Source organism: Anser brachyrhynchus (assembly GCF_964034855.1).
Source record: "Anser brachyrhynchus genome assembly, chromosome: 15".
NCBI classification, from domain to species: Eukaryota; Metazoa; Chordata; class Aves; order Anseriformes; family Anatidae; genus Anser; species Anser brachyrhynchus.
Window position 1 is genome coordinate 11,351,112 of NC_137733.1, and position 21,802 is coordinate 11,372,913.

Here is a 21,802-nt window from a genome sequence, read left to right on the forward strand (position 1 = left end):
TGAGTCCAAAAAACCTGTCTCCACCCATCTGAGGCATACTGAAGTATGCTCCTCAAGCCAGTATTTGCTGCATGCCATAGACTATGCATCATCCTAGCCCACAACTGCTCTCTCCCAGAAGGCCCAAGGAATGAAGGCAGGCAACCTAGCCTCCTCTTTAGCAGGACAAGGCTGTGCTGTGGAGGAGAGGAGCAGCTTTAGATAAACACAACCAGTTCTCCCAGACAGCTCAGGCAGGATGCACCAGTGCCACCAGACAAGGGAACAACCACCTGCAGGTAGCAAGGCAGCAGGTTCCCTTGCTAAAAGGCTGATTTTAGCCATTAGATTGCTTGGCTGTATGGGCCCTTTCAGCCAGGGCACAGGGGAAGAGTTGGGAATTGATGCTTTTTGTTCAATAGCCTGGCAGGCTACCGATGGCCCTGTCCTGCTCCCTCATCCTTCCCCTGCCAGGACAAGGCAAGGGCTCTGGAGGTACCTGCTGGCCCCACAAGCCCCTATCTCCTGGGCACTTCAGCCCTCAGATGTACCATGAAGGCTCCTGCAGCAGAGACCAGCAATGCTGCTCACTTCTAGCACTGTCTTCCTGGCCAAACAGTGGTCAAGTGGCAAGAGGGCTGCCAGAGCACCCTGCCCTGGTTGATACAAGCCATGGCCTCTGACCTTTCTGTTCCTACAAAGACAGAGCAGGTTGGAGAGTGGGGACAGTCTCCTGAAAAGGGATGAGAGGCTGTGCAGAACCAGCACTTCTCCAGGATGCTTTATTGAAGCCCAGCTCAGTAGTGGGAAAGGAAAGAGGACCAACTCTCTTGGCCCACATCCAGGAGTTAAGGAAATGGCTTCTCTCTGCTGCACAGTGATGACAGTGCTTGGAAACAGCCACACAAGTCACACACTGAATTAAATGAGAGAAACCTGTTTACAATAACACCGACAAGTAACAGGAGAAACCCTCCTTCCTGTATTCCCCTCTGAAGAAACATAGAAAAGTGCTTAAGTCACCTAATGTGTGTCCCAAAGCCAAATCAACATCAAATCCATTCCTAGCAGATGTTTGCCTAACAGCCTTCAAGTTCTTAGGACAGAGGTATTTTACCCTGCTTGGTGAGGCTATGCATGAAGTTGAGATTTTAGGTAACGGCACGTGAGCCACCACAGCAAATTTTTCAAGCCCATGCACAGAGCTATTATAATATTGCAATACTACTGGCCTTTACTTTTACTGTGGTTTGCTGAACTAATATGAAATTGATTGAATTTGTGCTACCAGTGGAAACACTGGAAGTCAGTAAACACTACGAGCAGACTGTCTGCAAGTCAGCACAGCTACAGGGTAAAAAAGATAAAACCCTGAAGAAACACTTCAGAGTGAACAAGCTCTGCTAAGCCCCCCAGAAGTGCTGTGGGAACATGTGCCCTTCATTGTAGGGAACCCCGCAGTGGTTTGAAGCTAGTGGGATACATATCATACATATCTACTGTGCATTGAAAATGAGAGGAAAGGAGACAAAAAGCAGAGGAAAAGATTGTTTCAGAAGCTTTGCTCATGCTAGCAAGGGTTTTCTGCCTTACCAAAAGTACCCTGTTACCTGAGCTTTCTTATACAACCAGAGCTTTCTACACAGCTTGAGATTACACTTTGGGTTTGTTTCCATGCAGTTTCACATCCTTGTCACCCTACAGCAGCAGAGCATAAGTGGCTGAAGCACACCATCCGCAGTGCATTTCTCATTTTCCTCCCAGAAGCCACCACCAGCCTGTACACTGAGGGGAGTTACCAAACAAATTTCGCAGGGCTCACACAGTTTCCATGACGCCTCTAAGGCCTTTGCTCTTGCATTAAAGCTCTCCCAACAATATTTAACATGCTCTGAGTTGTGCAAGCAGATAGGCAGCGCCTGCCATGCTGCCCCATCCCCAGGCAGAGTTCAGTGCACCAAGTAACCAACCTTACACACCAGCAATGGCTCTGTCCTTGCTCCCAGCCACTGCAACAGACCTCAACTTGTGTTCAGCTTATCCTGAAAAAGCGTATGGTTAAAAGTATTGCTGCAGAGACATGAATGCTTACATCTCTTCAGTCCTTAGCCAAGGTCTTCAGATGGATGTTACGTCTAATGAGGATTCACAAGATAAGCCCCCTAGAGTTATCTGTTAAAACTGATTTTTCTGAGTCAATGCAATAAACATTGCAAGGGGAGAGAACAGTCCCTTATGTCCCACTGCAGCTGTGATACAGAAGGGCAGATTCCTGTCCCTTAAGCACAATAGTCAGCAAGTGGGCAGGAGTTCAGGATACACCAGAAGACAACCAAGTGAAGAAAATACAGTTCAAGGGCCACACTTACAAACTTCTGAATGGGTTCTAGTAGCCTACAAAATCCATGATAATTCATCCATTCACCCTAGAAAGTAATCAGCATCCCTGCTTGATTGTTCCCAAGGGAAGACTGCACAAGCTCTAAATTATCCACAGCACTCAGACACCCGCAGACATCCAAGCGCTAGCCCCTCCTGTGCTAGCACTCATCCTTGAGTTAAGAACAGTGTAAATTAGGATTAGGAGCTGAGCAGCAAGTCAGAACAGAGATTAAAATCCTTTTTTTTTAGCCACCTACTCGATCTTCAATGTTTTCATATATTAAATCTCTCAAACACTAGGCTTCAGATTTGCCCTCATGTGCAGATTTAAACGTAGCTGTGACCAGGCCTTTTTATTTCTGACAGTTTCCCCACACACGAGAATGACTTATTTTGAAAATTAGCTTAAAATAAAATAACATTTGAATTGCTCATCTATTATTGTGATAGCCTATGTAAGCAGAAATAGCTCAAGGCAGCATTCACTTAGAACAGGGTGTAGAGCAAACTAGCTTTCTTAAAACAAGCAAATTAATTTCAAATCAGAACCGTATTTTTGTATTTATTTCATTATCTTGCCATTAATGTCTTCACTTATTTTTTTCTTTAGAAGGACATTCAATTTCTTGAAGTGGTTCTACAGAAACCTCTTTTAAATCTTAATTTCTCTGAATGAACCAGCCAATTTCAGGACTAAATAATGATTACAACTGTCATTCATTCGAAAAAGCAATTTAATTCTGATCAGGACCCACCGCTCAGCTTTGAATTTAAATTAAGATTGGCCACAATTTTTGCATGTGGTTACATCTAAAAAAATATCTTGCTGCCCACAAGAGACATGAACTCTTTCCATACCAAAAATTCATATTAGATAGTTGGTACTTGAAACACAAATCTTATTAAAATGGATTGTAGCGTTCATGTCCTGGAAACACAAAGAATAGAGACTAATGGATTAACACATGGATAGTGCCACAATGATCTTCACCTTGTCCCTGGTAGAAGAGGCTTCCCACAATCCTCCTTCATTTATTCAACTTCTTACAAATGAGGATGCTTTAGTTGAAAAGAATACAACAAAATCAAAGTGGCCAAAAATCCTATAGGTGTTTCTTCTCAGCTGTACAATGGGACATAGGTAATGTAATAGCGTTTTTGTCTACTCCACTAAGTCCAGAACTACCATATATTACAATATCCGCATTTAAGAAAATCTACATCTGAAAATGTGTTGCCAATGTTTACATTAGACATATTTTAATGCAAGTGCATGACAAAAAAGTCTGCATCCATAAAAGGCCTCACTTACATAATATTAAACATCAGAGGTTAGGTGAATCAAGTTTCATTCTTCCCAGCTGCAGTGAATTTTCACAAACAACTTGAAGTGATAGCCTTTATGTATTTTTCAAAACAGAATACATTGAGTGCTTGAATGTATTTTGAAGCTCCTGTGATAAAACCATGAATTAGATATCTGCACATGAAGAGTTCTGTAGAGGAACACTCCTACTTATACCAGTGATTCTGCTAGCTTCAGCATAGTGACCAGTGGATAGAGGACCAGATATTACACTCATTTCCTTTTTACTACCTCAGTAATCATCTGTCAAATATAATTAACTATAGCTGTTAACTATATTTAGAGATCACAGAAGTGATAAAACAACCCAGCATTTCAGCAACAAGTAACTGGATTCATTGATAACAGAACTCACTTTGGGCCAATGCACCTGATTTCATTGCACATGACCTTCAGCATCACTGCTTCTGTAAAACTGATATTTCAGCCACTTTTCTGCTAGAACACAGTTATAGTATTGTAAGAGACCTGTAAATATCAGAGGTCACAGTTACTGCGATGCAGAATGAATCATGCTAATGTCACCTGTGATCCAAAGTTAGCTACTTCCAAGGTGAGAGGCTCTATGTCTCTCAGACAGGACATCCCTTGGCCCACCTTCCTGAAAAGGGTGCTTTTTCTACAGTCTAACTTGAAGTCTTCCTTGTTCCACTCACTTGTAATGCTTCCAGGTTTACTCACTGCAGACATGAACAAGTAAGAGTCTTTCTCCTTAAGAACGCTATTCACTTAGAGGTCTCTCCTCTTCTCTAGACAAAACAACTTCTGTTTCTATCTTTCCTTGGAGGAAATGTTTTCCAGATACTCCAATATACTCATTGCTCTGCAATGGATCTCCCCAGGGGACCAGAAACACAACACTAACCATTCCCTTAAGCTAGAGCCTCTCATATGCTGGCTGTTGAGACAAAGAAGTTTGGCTTTGTAGAAAGTTATCCAGGTCAGCCACAGCCCTGAAACAGAACTGCTCCTTTTCCTGAAAATGACACCAAAAGCACCTGATTACTAGCATTGTAGACTTAAAACAGGAGGGACTCAGCTCAAACAGAAGATTAAAACAAGGAGCTTTACAATGAATGTAATACTGTTAACTGAGGTTTTCACTCCAAACCCGCTATACATAACTGCAACAGCTTTCTGCAAAGATCCCTGTAAGCCCCTACATAAGTCTGATTTTCATCATCTTTGCTAGTTTGGTATCTGTTCTACACCACAAATTCCCAGCTTCCTTTTTGAGCAGTTTCAGATGTCCTTGTGCAGAAAGCCCTCCATTTGCCTCCAGAAGTTCTTGCTGAAGAGCATCCAGTAGCTCTCCATGAAGTAGCAGACTTTCCTCCCTAGATTTAACCTGACCCCAAAATACAGCCACAACAGCCTCCACCAGCAGCCATCCGTTCTGTTGGATAGCCATACCCTTTGTAATCCTTAAGAAACTGGAATCCAATTAATCAGTAGTTATTTCTAGGACATCTGTACTCAGAGATGTTTATAATCCAGTGGGACAATCTGGGAGAAAGATGTGTCTGTGCCATGGGACATGAAACATGTTGAGCTATTTCAACACAACTGATGCAAGTTCTGCCGAACAGGTCAAAGCCTCAAACTTCAGAGAGAGTTGAGTCTTTTCATACTGGTGAAATAGCCTTATTCTGGAGGGGTCTATACTGTCCTATCATAGTCCTAGAACGATCAGTTATGAGACTTGCATAAGAACACTGCCTAAATTCAGGAAGTGAATTGCTTAAGTATAAATTGTGCTTGGGTAGAGGTTAGATAGCTCCACTACAGTGGCTGCTCAAACCATACCTGTGAAGAACCACAGATCTTTGTCACACAAGCAAATCTTGAAGGTATTAAAGAAGCGAGGGAGTGCTTAAGATCACTCAAAAAAAATCCAAATCAGCCCTGATTTGTGTAATTGTATGGATAACACTAAAGCACTAGTTACCTTAATCCAGACTGGACTGCAATGTTACATGGAAGAAGTGTGAATGTGGCTATTCAGTAGTATGGTTGGATCAGAGGATGCCTTCCAAACAGCACATGTAAACCCTTTTCAGGTAAAGGTTTGATAGTACAGCATGTTGTTGGCCTTTAATAGAACTTAGTATGATTTAACAGACATAGGTACTTAAGTGTACATCAAAAGAGAATAGTTGGAACTTTGACTTCAAATTTAGTATTGAGCAGTGAAGATTTCTATTAGTGAGTCACTGCCTAAGAAAACTGTACCTCTACAAGTGAACATTAAAGCATATGACTTCAGTCCAACTGTGAACCTAATTCTCCTTCTACCAGATTTTTGCCCTGCAGACAGACTGAAAGATTTAGGTCAACTTTAAAGAAAAATGGAGATTTTGATCACAGTTTATTGCAGAAACTTTAGACTATTCACAACACATTGCCATTGCCTCCCCTTGTAACACAAGTATTGAATACTGGGGCAAAGCAGTACCTTTACTGTAAAGGGATTCAAACAAAGCATCTGATTTATTCAGCCCAGCAAATAGCAAGTTACAGTAGTCCATTTTCAAAGTATTAAGAGCAATGAAGAACTGTTTGAAGATCAGAGCACTACAAAGGAACAGAGCCTTCTAGTGCCTTGCCTGGGAGGAGAAGCACAGAATTTAACTACAGAGCAAATGTGGCTTCAAAAGAAGCAAGTCCATAAAGTCCCCTTGACTTTTCTAGAGAGGAGGAATTCATTTAATTACATCAAAAGGAACCAGAGCTTCCACCCCACTTCCCTTGCCAGTAGTGACTTTTGAGAAGGAGCAGAAAGGAGAAGAGGACTGGAGAAGGTGCGCAGAAACAGTCCTGTAACTCCAGAAAGGACAGATGACTGGAATGGTAGTAAATAGATTCAATCCATTTTGTTTCTATTTCTATCTCATACCACTGTTGGCATCAGTGCAGTTTAATCTCTACACATCAGCAGCTCCTCTCACACTGTTTCAGTTTACTTGTGCACACCACAAGGAATGGTACACTTTCCCTCACTGAGGAGTCCACATATTTTTATAGTCATACAGCCAACTGGTGAAACTCCACTGCACACAGATGGCAGCACATGGGTATGAAACAGCTCCCATCTTAGTAGAAGGTTTTGCCAGTAGTTTTATTACATTGCTCATACCTTTCTATGTAGATAATTAAGACATTACTATGTAAGTCAGTTGCATTGTTGCTTAAAAACAAGCATCATTTATAGGAGAAATATTATGGACCATCATCTTTCATTTTTGATATTTAATTTCAGTTGAAAACACTTCTGTGCAGCACATGATAAAGAATCCCAGTACAAAATGGGGATTTAATAATTCAGAGCTGTTCCACATGGCTACCCATTCAATACATATAATTCATTACCAAAACCCAAACCTGCTTGCTTATTGTCATGTACCAGCTACAGGTCAGATTTAAAGCAGTACTTAAATGGTCACTAGCAGCATTTAAAAAAGCATCTTTAGAAGTTTGGCTAGGCAAAGTCTAATTGATAGTCCACATCTAATCTAAAAGCCTAACTCCATTCCAACAAGCACTTTTTCATTTAACAGCAGGTCACAGCTATAAAGGCTGATGGAATACTAAAAACAAAATCCTGTATATTCTCCCTCCATTGAACTGGTATTGGATGAGCTATTAGTCCCATGATAAAGTTCACAGGGCACTTGCATTATTTAAAGAATAGCCTTTGCTTTATGTTCATAATTTGCTTTCCTTCACATTTTACAGTGCAGATTTATTCATGTAAAAATATGTATGTCCAGATATACATACACACATGAAGTTCTAATCCATCACAATAGAGAAAAACATCTAGAACAAAAGCCCAGTAACATTGATCCTGAATTTTTGCTTCTATTAGCCACCATTACCTACACTGTAGCTGACAATATTTATCCAAGCTTGTGTGTACCAGAACTGTTATCTTAAACATTACAAGAAGCAGACAAAGCTAAACTTCAACACAGCACCTAATCTGATGCAAAATGGTCCACTTTGATTTAAATTGAAATAGCCAGTCCACCTAAAATACATACCCACATCTGAAGTACCATGAAAATACAATTCCTTTAAAAATGGTCAGTAGATAATTATGTAGAAGGTAAAGCCAGAAGAACAAGCCAAGGTTCTACTGAAATGAAGATTTGGAGAACTGGTGTAAATCAAAGAAGTGAGTTTTTGCCTATTTCGGTTCATCTGTAGAATTCATCAAGTGAAAAAATGCCCAAATTACTCCATGTTATTGATTTGTGATAAAATATTCTATACCAACAGCTCTTAACACACCTGCATCACTATGGTGAAGTGAATTTAGATTCAGTGTGTTATTTTGGGGCATACTTGGGAACACAGCAGTCACCTGACAAAAAAACCATTTCCATCTATTGAAATAAACTTCCATCATCACACTTCTAAAATATCTGAAGAACAGTGCAGGAGGCAGTGTTGTCTTCAGAGATGTAAAGCATCAGTACCAAACTCAGACTGACAACTGGCTGTATTTGTTCTTTGTTTGGAACAATCTGGTGGAAACAAAAGGAATTTAGAGCCTGGAATTGCTTTTGACTATTTTCCAAATGGAGCATGAAAGAAACAAAAGAATCCGTTGGGAAAAGATGTATCACTATCAGTTTTGAATCACAATTGTCTGTTTTAAACAAGATTATTTATTATTTCAAAATGGTGGTCAACGAAGAGAGCTCAATTTTTTGTAGGTGCTCTGCTCAATTTTTCATTCTGTAAAATTCTTACTGTTTATAAGCAGCTTTGATAAGATTAGAAAATTAGAGAAATTAAGTTTTTTGTAAAATTGGTATCAAAGGGGTAATGCATCTAAACCAAATAGGTTTTGATAACTGAGAAAATGGAAGCTTTTTCTATAGCCCCTGAGTATTTTAGCAGACTAGTAAAAACGCCACACATCATTCTTGCCATGCAGTCTGAAGTCAAAGACTCAAGCTTCAGCCCTCATCCTGCAACCCTCATAGCAAGGTACATATAAGCAATTCCCTATCAACTCAGCAAGGCTCAGCCTGACATCTTAGAGTTAGTGTGCACAAAGCACGTCCCAGTTTACTTTAGAGCAAGAGATGACACTATAATGGCATTCAGAACTGGATTTTATAGGGATTAACTATTCCTTTCAGTTCTTATCACTGCTGCTGGGAAATAGTTTTTGTTAGACATCCCAGATTGCCAACAGGAAGTGAATACTGGAGTTCTCTATACAGCGTTGAAGCTTTTAGTCTTTCAGGAAAGCCTTTCCTTGCCTAGCAAGAAAACAAAAAGCAGTATCACACAGGTCAATGTGATGATTTAAAGCTGATACAGCAGCAGCACTTCATTATCTGTAGCTTTCTAGTTCATGTGGACCTCTCAGGCCACATTGGTCATGATCACACATGGGGGGGGGGGGGGGGGGGGGGGCGGGAAATGAACTCTTTATTCCACTTAGCTTAGATTTCAGACACCAGAGCACAGAGCAGCAAAAGTATTTCCAAACAAAGACATCAAACATCTGAACTGCTGTTGTATCTTGTATCACTGAGGAGGTTTTTGCTTAAGAGAAAACAATGACAACAGCACAGCCATTCTGAATCTTTGCAGTCATTTCTATGTAGGTAGCTATAAATTACAGTATACTCTGACATTCTTTACCAACTACAACATTAAGCTGACAAATTATACTAATACAGTATGATTTCAAGGTGTATCCACATTTGCAGCATGTGTAAATTTCTCAAATAGAATCCGATGTTTGCTAATATGGTACGATCTAAGTTAATAAGATCAAATTATGTCTGATCATACTACATTAGTAAATGTCACATCAAATTAGTCATTTTCAGAATTATAATGAACCACAGAAAGCAACCAAAAATAACTTTTCCAACACAAGTAAGCAGCTGAAACTGAAATATGAGCTAAATACCAAGCCCCTAGAGAATGTTTTTTGAATTCAAAGTTAGCTGAATTTTCTGTTCAGTCTTATTTCAGAGGGCTCTCATACATGATTTAAATCATGATTTGATTCAGAGCAGGGTTCCATGCAAAGGTCACTAATAGAGGCTGGAGATAAGTTCAAGAAGTAGAAGTTGGCAAAGTCACTGCTTGAAAGGCTGTTTGTTCGGGGGCAGTCGTCTTTCTGCAGGGCTGCGATCATTGCAACAGTCCCAGGTAGGAAAATCCACAAAAACCCACTGATCACAAATTTCAAAATAAAGTACATTAAATAGAAACTTGCTTAAATGATTAAGCTTTCTTCCTTTCAAGTGCATGATCAGAAGTGTTGTAATTAGTCAAAATTCCAGACTTCATAGGTTATTTTTCTTTTCTGTTACTGAAACCAAGTACCAATCAAGTGCACATTTCATATAAATCTCATTTATCTGCAAATATACAGAGCTTGATTTCTTTCCCTATTTTGTTCAAAGAAAACAGCTTTCATGGCTCAAGAGGTCCTAAGTCTGCCCTCCCCAGGTTCATCATCCTGACATCCCTGTCCATTTCTTTGATTTCAGATTCAGGGTTATCTTTTTCCACTCTCCTCTTCCAACTTGCAAAGCTTCCTACAGATTTCCTTCACATACCTGCATCTAAAGACAGAAGAGCAATTCAAGCATCCACATTAAAGCTGATGTCGTGAAGCAGAGACTACCTAAACATGGTGCCCATAATCTCAAAACCTACCCTAAAAACAGAAGGCTGAAGTCAGGTCTATCAAGCCCAAAGGATGCCTCAAACACACCCTTTCCCAAAGCCTTTAACAAGAGAAAAATAAATCTGGTACATGGCAGAAGCAGTAGCACAGGAGTTTAGAGGAATATTCAATTGACCAACATTCATCAGAAATGTGGGGAACCTCTCCAAAGCCTACCCATCATCTATTTTAGTGAAAGAATGCAAAGAAAAGAGAAAGACTCATAAAGGCACCATAGGGTAAAAGATTTATTCTGGGAGGCTGAGAACAGTCTCCTTAATAGGGAAGAATTTTACCCCTATGCCACCAGGTAAAGCAGAGTCCAGGAATTTTCCAGGCCATTGTATCAGCTCCAAGATACAAGGCTCATTTACTGTGGTGAGCCTAGAGACATTGGAAGGAAATGGTTACTTGAGTGATTTCATTTCTATCTTCACTCAGTTAAAATATACACACAATTATAGCTAAGTCTTCTGGATAAATCACCTTTATAACCCAGCTGACTAAATTAGGACAAGCTGAAAGCATTACATACTAAGCAAAAGGCATTTTTAACTTGTGTACAGAGTTTGGGGAAGCAAAGGCTAAAGTGGTGGTATCTAAGTCTGTGTTTTTAAAAAAGTAAAAATAAGAAAACAGTAAACAAGATGTCCACTGTTAAAGGCGGCTTTTCAGCTACTTTTTTTCAGAAAGGTGGAACATACATTAATCACTGTAACCTGTATTGTTTAATATTAATTTTCTTGATTTAGTATACACTGGCATATGCTTCAAAGGATATTATTCCCCCCCACAATGGCTCTACCAACCCCTGTTGCTCATGACTTTTGTTTATTTGCTTGATATTTGTTTCTTTTTAATCCAAGCTGTCTGCATGAATTTTAACTCAATTATGGGTGTTTATATAAGGCAGTCTGTTCAGGGACAAAGTTGTTGATCCCCAGGGAAAGCATTGTTCCTATCCTGTCTGTATTTCAGCAGATTAGGTTTAAACCAGACCTATCATCAAAATACACTCACCACCATACAAGCTTTACATGTGTTTTGGTTTGAATGGAGTTGTTATAATAGACCAGCCTTTTGTTATTAGTAATTATGAATACTTCCATTGGATTCTGGTATGTCAGTGGACTAGGAACCCTTTGTTGTCTTTAAGCTAATGTCTACATTATTCTGCATTTTCTTCTTCTAATCCTTCCTCTATCCTGGAGGATTTTAGCAACATTTCACCATCATTGTTATGAAACTTGTTTTCCCTTGAGCATGTGGCAATTTCATTAGGTACCTGAGGATCGTATAAAAATCAAACAACATAAGCTTAGGCAAAGAAAAAACACTTCTACTTAGCTCAAGACAAAAATAAAAGCTCATGGGAGGAGGGGGAAAAAAAAAAACAAGGAAAGCATTATTTGCTGCATTTTGTTAACTCCTCACTGTCCATATAGTGGCTCTCAGATGGTAGCTGAGCAGTGGAAGCAGCCAGGCAGCTTCTGCTGTGCTCCTCAAGCCCTTCCCCATGCTGCAGCCTGGGACAGGGCACTGTGGAGACCCAGAGGCATCCCTGGACCACTGGCACCAGTCTAGGATTTGCAATAGTAAGTGCACCTTAAATAGGATATACATTTGTTTGGTTGCCTTTACCCTTCACGTGGGAACACAAAATATATCCTACAGTGATTCATCTTCCTCCACTCCGCTCTCCTTCTACATGCTCAATCCAAAATAACACGTTCCTTCTTGGCTGAACGTAGCTTAAAAGAAAAGTGCTGGAGAAAGCCAACTGTAGTTACACAAGATTAAATACGATGACCCAGGAGACGCTTCTGATCTTTTCCATGGAAATCAGATCAACAGATCCCAAAAATGTATGTCAGTTGGATGTCACATACTTTCTGTAAACTCCTATTTCTGACCTAGTCAGACCTACTGGGACAGCCTGATGGGGCAGGAAATCTTTCAATCACTTTAATAGGCAAAGAACTGCCCTTTTCATCACATCAAGGCAAACATGAGGTTCCTCCTCTTGTAAGAAACAGGTCCCTATTACATGCTTGAGCACTTTCTGAAATATTATTTGGCTGTGTATGAACACAACTGATGAGAGATGTTTTCACTGAACTCTGCTTTATAGGACCTAAGTGCCACTCTTGTTATCACCTCATTCACATTCATTTGAAGTAGCCATTCAGCAACTCAAGAGCTCGCAAGTGTAATGTTTGCGTTTACCAGATAAGTGACCTGGATTTAGCTTTCATCAACTTAAAAAAAGCATATATCAGGAGTAAACCACTCAAGCCAGCTTTCTGTGTAACATCATTGTACAACCAAGAGTTTGAATATACATACGGGTTCCAGCTAATTAAGCACAGTTCAGTGACACCAATACAGTAAGCAGCATAGCAAAGCTGGCAACAAAGAGAAGTACTTGGCAGAGAAGGCAGTGTGTGCTAACACTGTATGAATAGCATTTTAATCAAAGCCAGGTTTCCACAAGTCACAAGCCCCGATCTCTTGGTTTTGGCTTGGGTCTTTGGTTGCTTTCCTGTTACAGTCAAGCCCATTTCTTAGGATATAATTCTGTTACGACCCTCCTCACACCACCCACCAAAGCAAAGTAACATCAATAAACAGCAAGAGCAGTAAAACAAGCTTTTCATATGTTAATTTATGGTCACAACACGTGGACAATACCATGCAGGTCTTTGCCAGACACAGAAAGATGGAACATCAATTGATCTTGAGAGGGTTTCAGTGCAGCAACTGTAAATAGATCACTTTTTCCAAAAAGGAGAGTTTAAAGTTGAAAATGGCTCATATGAAATTGGTTTAAAATTCATTAGTGCCAAATTAAACTGAATGCTTCCCAAGCTTCTTTTTAATAGGGTTGAGAGACTGCAGAAACCCCTTCTTTTAGTTTAAGTATTTTGACTGGAATTTTCAAGGCAAAAGAGGATTTAATTGGCCAATGCCCATTAGCCTTGAGTGAGAACCAGGCAAGCTAGTCCTCAAATTGGCTTTAATCATTGCAGCTTAAGATTTAGAAGTAGAAATAAGATTCCTCCTTTTGTTTTTAGAAGTGAGTCATGCTTATGAGCAAGAAAATTAAAACAGGTCTTTATTCATTGCAGGAGAATTACAATATATTTGGAGACTGAAACATGCAAAAGCTTTTTAAATTCCTCCAGGGTTACCCACCCCAAACTTTCCCAGCAGCTGTCCTCTCTTCTGAAGTTATATACACCCCTTGGACATGAGAGGTGCCTGCCTCATGATAGTCGTCTGAGAACTGATCAACATTCAGGGAACAGCAGGAATTACCGAAGAAAGGTTTCAGTGAACAGAATAGTTTTCATCACTGCAAGCACATTGGCTTACATGTCCTGGCTGGCCCAGGCAGACACCATGCGATCTCAATTTTATTATCTTCAGCATTATTGAACAATCAATTCCAGTCTCATCTAGTGCCCTTGAATTAGAGGATGTAACAGCATTTTTATCTGTGCTTCCTAATGAGCAGCCCTCAGTGACCTTCATGAACTGAGGTTGGTGGAACATATTATTCTTTGTCTGAGCAAATTCCACAACCCAACAGGACAGTGCAGACTATTTCTATCATTCCACTTATGCCAGCACAATCCAAAGCAGCACCTCTGTGCTTCCTCTGCAATAGACTGCCTGTTTTAATACTCTCCTACCACTAAGTTATCTTTCTTTTTTAGCATTAGACAGGAGGCAGACCTGTTCAAGGCAGTGCTAGGCAAGGGTGGTCTAGGATTTAAAAGTCCATCTAAAGCCTAGTTTTTCTTCTATTTCCATGCCAAACCTAATCCATGGCTGGCCTGTGCCTACAGCACACCAGACAGACAAGGCTCAGCCCATTCCTTGTGCATCCACCCCATGGCAGGATTAAACAGACACAGCATCTGTTTCCTTCTACAGAACTGTTGCACACACAAAGAACCTCCCTATTTATCTCTTACACATACATGCACATTGTTAATTACTGAACCCCATAGAGTCTTTTGTTCCTTCCAAGAGACAAAAAAAATAAGATTACTTATTCTTCATTCATACTGGGTAGAGTATTTCCAAGGCAGAGACCACAACTGCCCAGAGAAGTCAAAGCCCTTCTCTCAGCCCCTTATCACCAAAGCTGTAGCCATACCTTATGGAGCTCCACGATACCAGAGTGCTTCCAAAAACCTGCTTCTGCTTGCACATGCAAGCACCCAGGTGGATCCCAACCTCCTTCCCTGCAGGGCAGATAAAGCACAGAAAGGTCAGTGCAAGGCCCCATTACCAGGGTCAAGTCCTACTCTTAAAGCAGCTACCTCTTTTCTTTAAGATATAACCATCAACAAGAATATCACTTACTTTAAAAAAAATAAATGAGGTCTGGAGACACTCTTGTATAAAGCTTTCCATTAAGATTGCTTAGCTTACCTCAGATCTATTGTTCTGTTTTATTAACACTTGCTTCTTTTCCTCCCATTCCCTTCTCTGGTTTAATCTCCTCATCTGTCTTCTCCCCATTTGACTTTTGTCTCTTATAAAAGAAGCACAGATACAAGAAGCAAACAGAGCTGCCTAAAATCAGCATCCAAGTAGTTGCTCAGAAACAACAAGGCAACAGGGCTTAGAACACTGCTAAAAGGGCAACTTCCAAAAGAAGACTCAGCTTCCTTACCTAACACCAAACATCCTCATCGGGAATAAAAAGGGGATGTAGCAAGTAAGCATGATCGTCTCCCCCTTCCTTACCAAGTCCAGCCTCCACACTCCCTATTTTCAGCCAAACAGGCTTGCTCGAGAGAAGGCATTTTATAGTGTGTAAGGGAATCCTGTAATTCGTGACAGCTGTCCTTACCCCACCACCCCAAGTGCTTAGGGCATGCAGCTGTGGCCTCTCTTCTGCTAAAGAGAAGGACTTAACCCCTTCCCTGCAATCCCCCCATGAAGCCTACAGACACCAGAGCAGCCAAAAAGTTAACAAGAACGAGGACTTTTCATGTAACCTTGTGCACATGATTGCTATCAACTTTGCAGCTGAAACAGATTTCATTTCTAAACACAACTGTTGCCAGGCTTTACTCTTCCCCTGCAGAGTGACCACACCACATGCCATTCTGGTTTCCTGTTTTAGTTTCAATTTTCTTATTTTCTGGGATTTCATCACCTGGCAATGAAACACAGTTCCCTGAGGTTCCCAAACAATGCTGAGTTCAGTAGATCTGCTGCATGCAGAGCAGAGATAACAGATGGTGAGTTTGAATTAGTGATAGTTCAAATCAGACAAACACTTTAAAGACAGCATCCCAAGGATCCCCAAATACTGCACTTGGGTTCACCCTGCAGAGAGGGGCAAAGGCACGTGAACTGGATTTCTTGGCTATCTTCAGAACTATTGTTCCATGTGTCAGAGGAAAATATCTCCCTGATAGCAGGGGTATTACCAGTAACTGCAAAAATGAGGTGGCAGAGTAGGTATTGAGTAGGGAGAGGACCACGCACTTCAGGCACGTTAATGTGCTCGCTGGAGATTTATTCACAAGTGTGCATCCCCCATCTGCCCTGAAGACATTTCACTCCTCAGCCTCAGGGTTCCCATGCATGTGCTCAAGTGTATCACCACTTCAAAGCCTCCTGACCTGGAACTTCTCTAAGGATCAAATCTCATTCCCCACCATGCTGCTGTATGTGGAAGCAAGTCATTGTTTTGCAGTGGTTTCCCCAGAAAGACAAGCAAAAGCCCCATGTGCAGTTAAGGAAGAATTCTGTGAAAAACAAATTCTTGCAAAACAGTGGGGCTTGGCCTGAAGCCTGCCGTATCCTATGTGAATCACAAGTATTTTGGCAAGCTGGTGAAGTTAAATGCACCAAAGTTAGAGCAGAGAAGAAAGCTGACCTTTTAGCCTCATCAAAACCAGTGTGTATGTGTGGGGGGGTATTTATCCAAAGACATTGAGGAGGGCGCTGAGCTCCCCATTAGTGCCACCACGTACTGCACTGTCATTTCGTATGGTAGCAGCCATAGAGCTGCAACACGCCTTTCCCCTCCCATCAAAACAAGAGCTGCATCTGCCCTTAGCACTCCTCAGATCTGATTTTGGACTCCGTAGGTGCAGGTTTGCACTGCAAGCTCCCGCATGCCATTTGGCAGGGTTTGACGCCATTATAACACAATTAGTCTGGAGCCCTCTCCCTTTGGACTGGGAAGAACAAGCTACAACTGTACTCAGCCCACACCCTCACTGAGCTGCACCTTTTCTTCTACATCTGGAGCTGGTCACTGAGGAAGTCAAACACTGTAAATATATTTTTAAAACACGAAGACTTGTAAACGCTGTGAGAAATGATTACCAGCTCTAAGTGATCAAGAAGAAATACATCCTTTCATAGATGTGAACCATCTGACCTCAGAAAAGAAAAGAATAATAAATGAGGGCAAGAAGTTGCTATTGCGTACAGTTGGCTCAATCCTAACTACACTACACAGAGATCTGGTGACATTAGGGTCACACTGAGTGTCACTGTGTGCTGACCCCACTTATAGATGTTAGAGATGGATGATTCCTTTGTATTTTTGAACAGTTGGAACTTGTGTGGGCTTAAATGCAGGAGGATGGCAGTACTAGAGGCCTCCTGATAGATGGCTAGATGGGAATGATTAGTTTAATTAATTTCTTGGTCATTGTAGGGATCAGTTCTGGTGTTGTGGCCCATTAAGTTGGTTTGGTTTATCCCACAGCACTTGGTCATTATTAGCTCAGAGTCAATAAGCCATGTTGTGCAATCATAATCAATAGATGAAAAAGAATTCTGAAGGAAAAGAAAGAAAAGGATGGATTTTGATCTTGCTTAGATCAATAATTTCCCAGAAATTGGTGGAATTCCCTGATGTAAAATCAATGTGAGCAAGTTTAAAATTGAGTTGTTTTGCTTTGTCAAGAAGACAAAATAGAGAGCTTGGATTGTGCCTTTAAAGTCAGACGGTTATAGATTAAACTTTATTTGCAATATGTTGCTCTCCAGAAAATTTCTGCCCATTTATAAGCTTGAAATATCTATGTTCAGAGGGAGAAAAAAGGAGGGATTTTGCACATCTGTCTGAAAGAAACCTTTGATGGTACTTCAGGTCAATCACCGTTCGCCAAAATATTTACTTTCTGTCCTCATCTAAGGTAGTGTAACTGATTCTCCATTTAAAAACATTAGTATTTTCATTTAGGACCCACCATTGGAGATGTAGATAGATGGACCATATCCATAAATAGGTGCTTCCAAACTGTAGAATGAAATATATATGGAGGTAAAAGAAGCTGGTTTTGTTTCTGCTCCTTTGAAAAATATATATAGTTTTTAAATTACTAATGGCAAATACTGATGCACATTTCACATAGAACTCCAAAAGTTGTGTAAAAACACACATAGCAGGTAAACGCATGCTCTGCTGAGTTCAGATATAATTGGGCTGTATGGCAACATTCAGTAAAGCAAACAGCAGGCTGTAAAAGCTTACATATATGTATTAACTCCCAGGCTATGCACAAGCAGACGAGGATCCCCTTGTGCATGCAAATTAATGGGCTATAGAAAGCTCTTCTTTCATGTCCAAGCAGGACAGGGATTAGTGAGTTCCCTGATTTTCACCTCCAGCGTTTGAACTTGTGTTTGACCACTCATCCAAGCAAGGTGTGAGTGAGTTGTGTGGTCTTACCCTGAGAATGTTGTAAATTCTGTGGATGCTGCAAAAGAGCGAAGCACACCTTGATCTAACAATCTGCCTCTGCTTAAAATTTCAGAGGAAGCATTTGGTGGAAGAATGAGGCAGTGTGCTGACTGCAGGCTCTGAGAGCTTGGTGCGTAGCGCATGTCTGTCCACAGCAGCGATTTAGGAAGTCAGAGGCTGCGATCTGCAAAGGGTACATGCAGGGGTTACTGCCGGGTAACCCTCAGCATGAGCCCGTGGACACTCGGTTATTTCATAGTAATTGCCTATTTCTCGCCGTTACAGCATCTCCTGTGTACAAGACATCCCACTGCTTAACTGGGCATTGCTCATTTTCTAGGCAGCTGGCAAGGAGCAGCTCTTAGGCGCAGTCAAGGAGCTGCAAATTCAATGTCTTATTTTCAGTGCGGGACTTGTTCAGCCCCTTGTTCTGTAAGAAATTACAGCTCCAACAGCAATTTATAATCACTGATATCTGGTAATGTCGCTCCTCTGAGCTCTTCTAAGCATCCTAGCCAAAATGATCAGCTTTGGCTCTCAGATGTTCCTTCACTTACAGTGTAGAGGTTTTTGTTGTTGTTGTTTCTTCTTTTTTATTATTTTTTTTCTTTTTCCCCTGCAAAATATTACATCTGTGCATGAAGTAAATCATTTTAGAGTTGTGACATCTGGCAGACCCCCAGAAGCCCAAGTGCTCACTATGCACAAGCCAAACTCTCAGCAAAGGGATTGCCTGACTCTCTGAACCCACCTCTTCAGGCTACGTCTTTTCAAGGAGAGAAAAACATGGTACCTTACAAGAGACTGAGGTAGGAACTTCACACCCCAACCGAAGATCTGCTCCTGTTACTGTTTTACCTCTTTTCCAGTTACTGGTTGCTTTTTAATGATGTTTAAAACGTCTACTTTGATTGGAAAGCACTGTCAGCATGGAGTAAAGTTTGTGATTAAGAACACACATTAAGAACACACATTCCAAATGGTCTGTAAAACTGCTGGAGCATCATTACAAACCTCCAAGGGCTGTAGGTGTTTCAGTCTCCAACATCACCTACAGGCTGTTTTGCTACAGCTATGCGAAGTATGATAGTGACGAGGGGATGTAATGACAATTTTTTCTCTGTAGACGCTTGTGGTGGGATTCTTTGCCTCTACCTTTTGCCATCTAAGATTTAAACACCAAGTCACATAAGATCCTTCTGCAGATACTGGAGAAAACCAGGCACCTCCTGTTCTCTGATTTTGGAGGGCTCAGAGGTGCCTATACATCTGCAGCAGCTCTATAGCTCAGCTTGATGCCAGACTCCCAGATGCTTTAAATTGGATGATACGTTCCTTACATTAACTGTGTGCTCTGAACAAAAACGCCCTGGCACTGGAGGCTTTCTGCAGGTCAGAAACTGCTGCATTGTGAATATTATGCAGTTGGGGGTGACAACAGAAAGGTTGAGAGAGTGTATTTTAAGGTGGAGATGGAAGGTCAGGCCTGGGCACAAAAAAGACTTTTTATCAGACATTGCCAATTGGTGCATTAAACCAAACCCTGCTGCAAGGCAGAGCAACAGCTCTTTTGCATTGCATGGGTGTCTACCACTGATATAATGCATAACTGTGCTTCCAAAAAGTAATATGAGTTGGTATTGTGTACATTTGAATGTTTTGCTTTTTCTTCCCTCTTAGAGCAAAATTACTGTCTTACCTCCCTTCATTCATTAAATCGAACCCAAACCTTGCTCTCATTTCAACGAAGAGTATTCCCCACTGGAAACACTTGCTCTCATGCTGAGACCCTGTCAGCTCACTTTCAGCCTAAAGCAAAATTTTCTGGCTGGGTTTATAAGCTCCTCAGTATAAGGGGCTTATAATGGAAATTGCAATTTCGGCTCAACTCTGACAGCCTGCTTGCCCTGCAATGAGACTTTCAGTACTCTACCAGACTAGCACACAAGCCCTCAGGCAGTATGAAATGACCAGTTCCCTGTGTGACAGCCAAGACTCATGACTAGATTCAACTGAGTGGTACGTTGCTCCGCTGATTTGTTTTTATAGGAAAATAATTAATTCACAGTGACTGACATTGTTTTATTTCCACCCCGTCACTGACATCTTGTCTGAGTTACATCAGATCCCACAAATTGCATATCTTTTTTGGCTGCTGATGCTCTCTACTCCCTCTTCTTTAGCATGATACTCATTATAATCTGCTCTCTTATACTAAGGCCAAGACTCCTGCTGTGTTTCCAGGTAATGTATTCTATTAGTGAGTAATTCATTGGGGAGGAGAGAGGAAAGGGAGAAGGAAAAGCCTTGAGAGGAAAAATGGCCAAGTTTCAGGATTTCTGACTCTCTGAAATAGTTCCAAAATTCCTTGGTGTTCTGGAGGTCTTTCTCTACATGATGAAAGCACTGGGCTTTTGTATTGTTTGCTTTATTTTGCAATATTTTATGATTCTCATATATTCTGAGTTGTGTTGATTTGTGACTAGTTTTTCATCATTACCCCGGGAGGAATTTTCTCTGAAAACACAGGAAAGAAACAACGCCCTGATGTGAGACGCTGCAAATGAGCAACTGCCATCAGACGATGGATTCTGTTATTTACCCAGTTCTTGCAGAATACTTATGACTGCAGTATCTGATCACCTCCCAAAATGATAAAGTGAAAATAAGGGCATCACTCTTCCCCTCCCTCCCCTTCCCATTTACCTCCTGCATCAGCTCCGCAGGCTATTGCATAGCGAGGAAGAGGCACAGTCTTTCCCAGCCAGGGAAGAAGGCTCTATGATTAAAGAGGTAACCATGGATGCAAAACATGTCAGCTCAATTCAGTTCCCTAACGCATCTTTTCTGGAGCGAACCACCTAGTACAGATTATCTTAAGTCCCTTGATTTGTAATGAAACCAATAGATGTTATAGGTTTAAACCTTGTTAGAAAATAAGAATCCAGTCTTCCGATGTCTCAGATGCAATCTGTGAAATGAGGATATTAGCGTCTCCCTGACTCACAGGCAATAATTGATCCACGTAGATATAGAAAGCACTCAGATTCTGAGGTCATGGGAGCTGTAGAAATATCTAAGAATGATGACTCCATCTCCTTGCTCTGGGGTTATTCTTGATTTTCAGGAATATAAACGAGACCAATTTCTCATCATTTATATTTGAGAGTACTTCCACAAAACAATGATTCTCAACACTAGAATTCAGGGGCCTAATTTCCTATGGATTTGTGTCTCTATGCCAGGAATCCCCCTGGATCCTTTAATAAGCACTGAATTCATGATACAGCCATTCTCTTAACTTGGCACTAATAGGATTTCTCTTCTTTGCCCAGCCACCCACAGTCATGAAATGTGTTGAGCTTATTCTTCCTACCTGCCTGTAAGCAGCCACCGAGGCTCATTTCCACCAAGAAATTGCCTTCATTCATTTAAAACATTCATACCCTCAGCTGCAACAGCAGAAAGAGTATAGAGCCTAATACAATTAATTTTCAAGCCAGCTTTACTTACATTGGAACAAAATTGCTCTTTGCTTTCAGTTCCGATCTCCTGGAATACTTTTGTCATTTCAAATTCTGTTTGTGTCCCTGAAACTATATTGGCATCAAATCAGCATAAGATAAGTGAAAATCAGCAA

General features: G+C 40.9%; 1 protein-coding gene across 2 annotated transcripts in view; it reads right to left on the reverse strand.

Moving 5' to 3' along the window:
* LOC308178267 (uncharacterized protein) overlaps positions 1-21,802 on the reverse strand; it is a 121,770-nt gene that overhangs the window by 92,515 nt on the left and 7,453 nt on the right. For both annotated transcript variants that reach the window (XR_013939657.1, XM_080556672.1), the window contains exon 3: positions 14,599-14,686. Coding sequence is in view for 1 of the 2 variants with exons in the window: in XM_080556672.1 (XP_080412798.1) it covers positions 14,599-14,686 (88 nt within the window). In the remaining variant the exon portion in view is untranslated. The remainder of the gene's footprint in view (positions 1-14,598; positions 14,687-21,802) is intronic.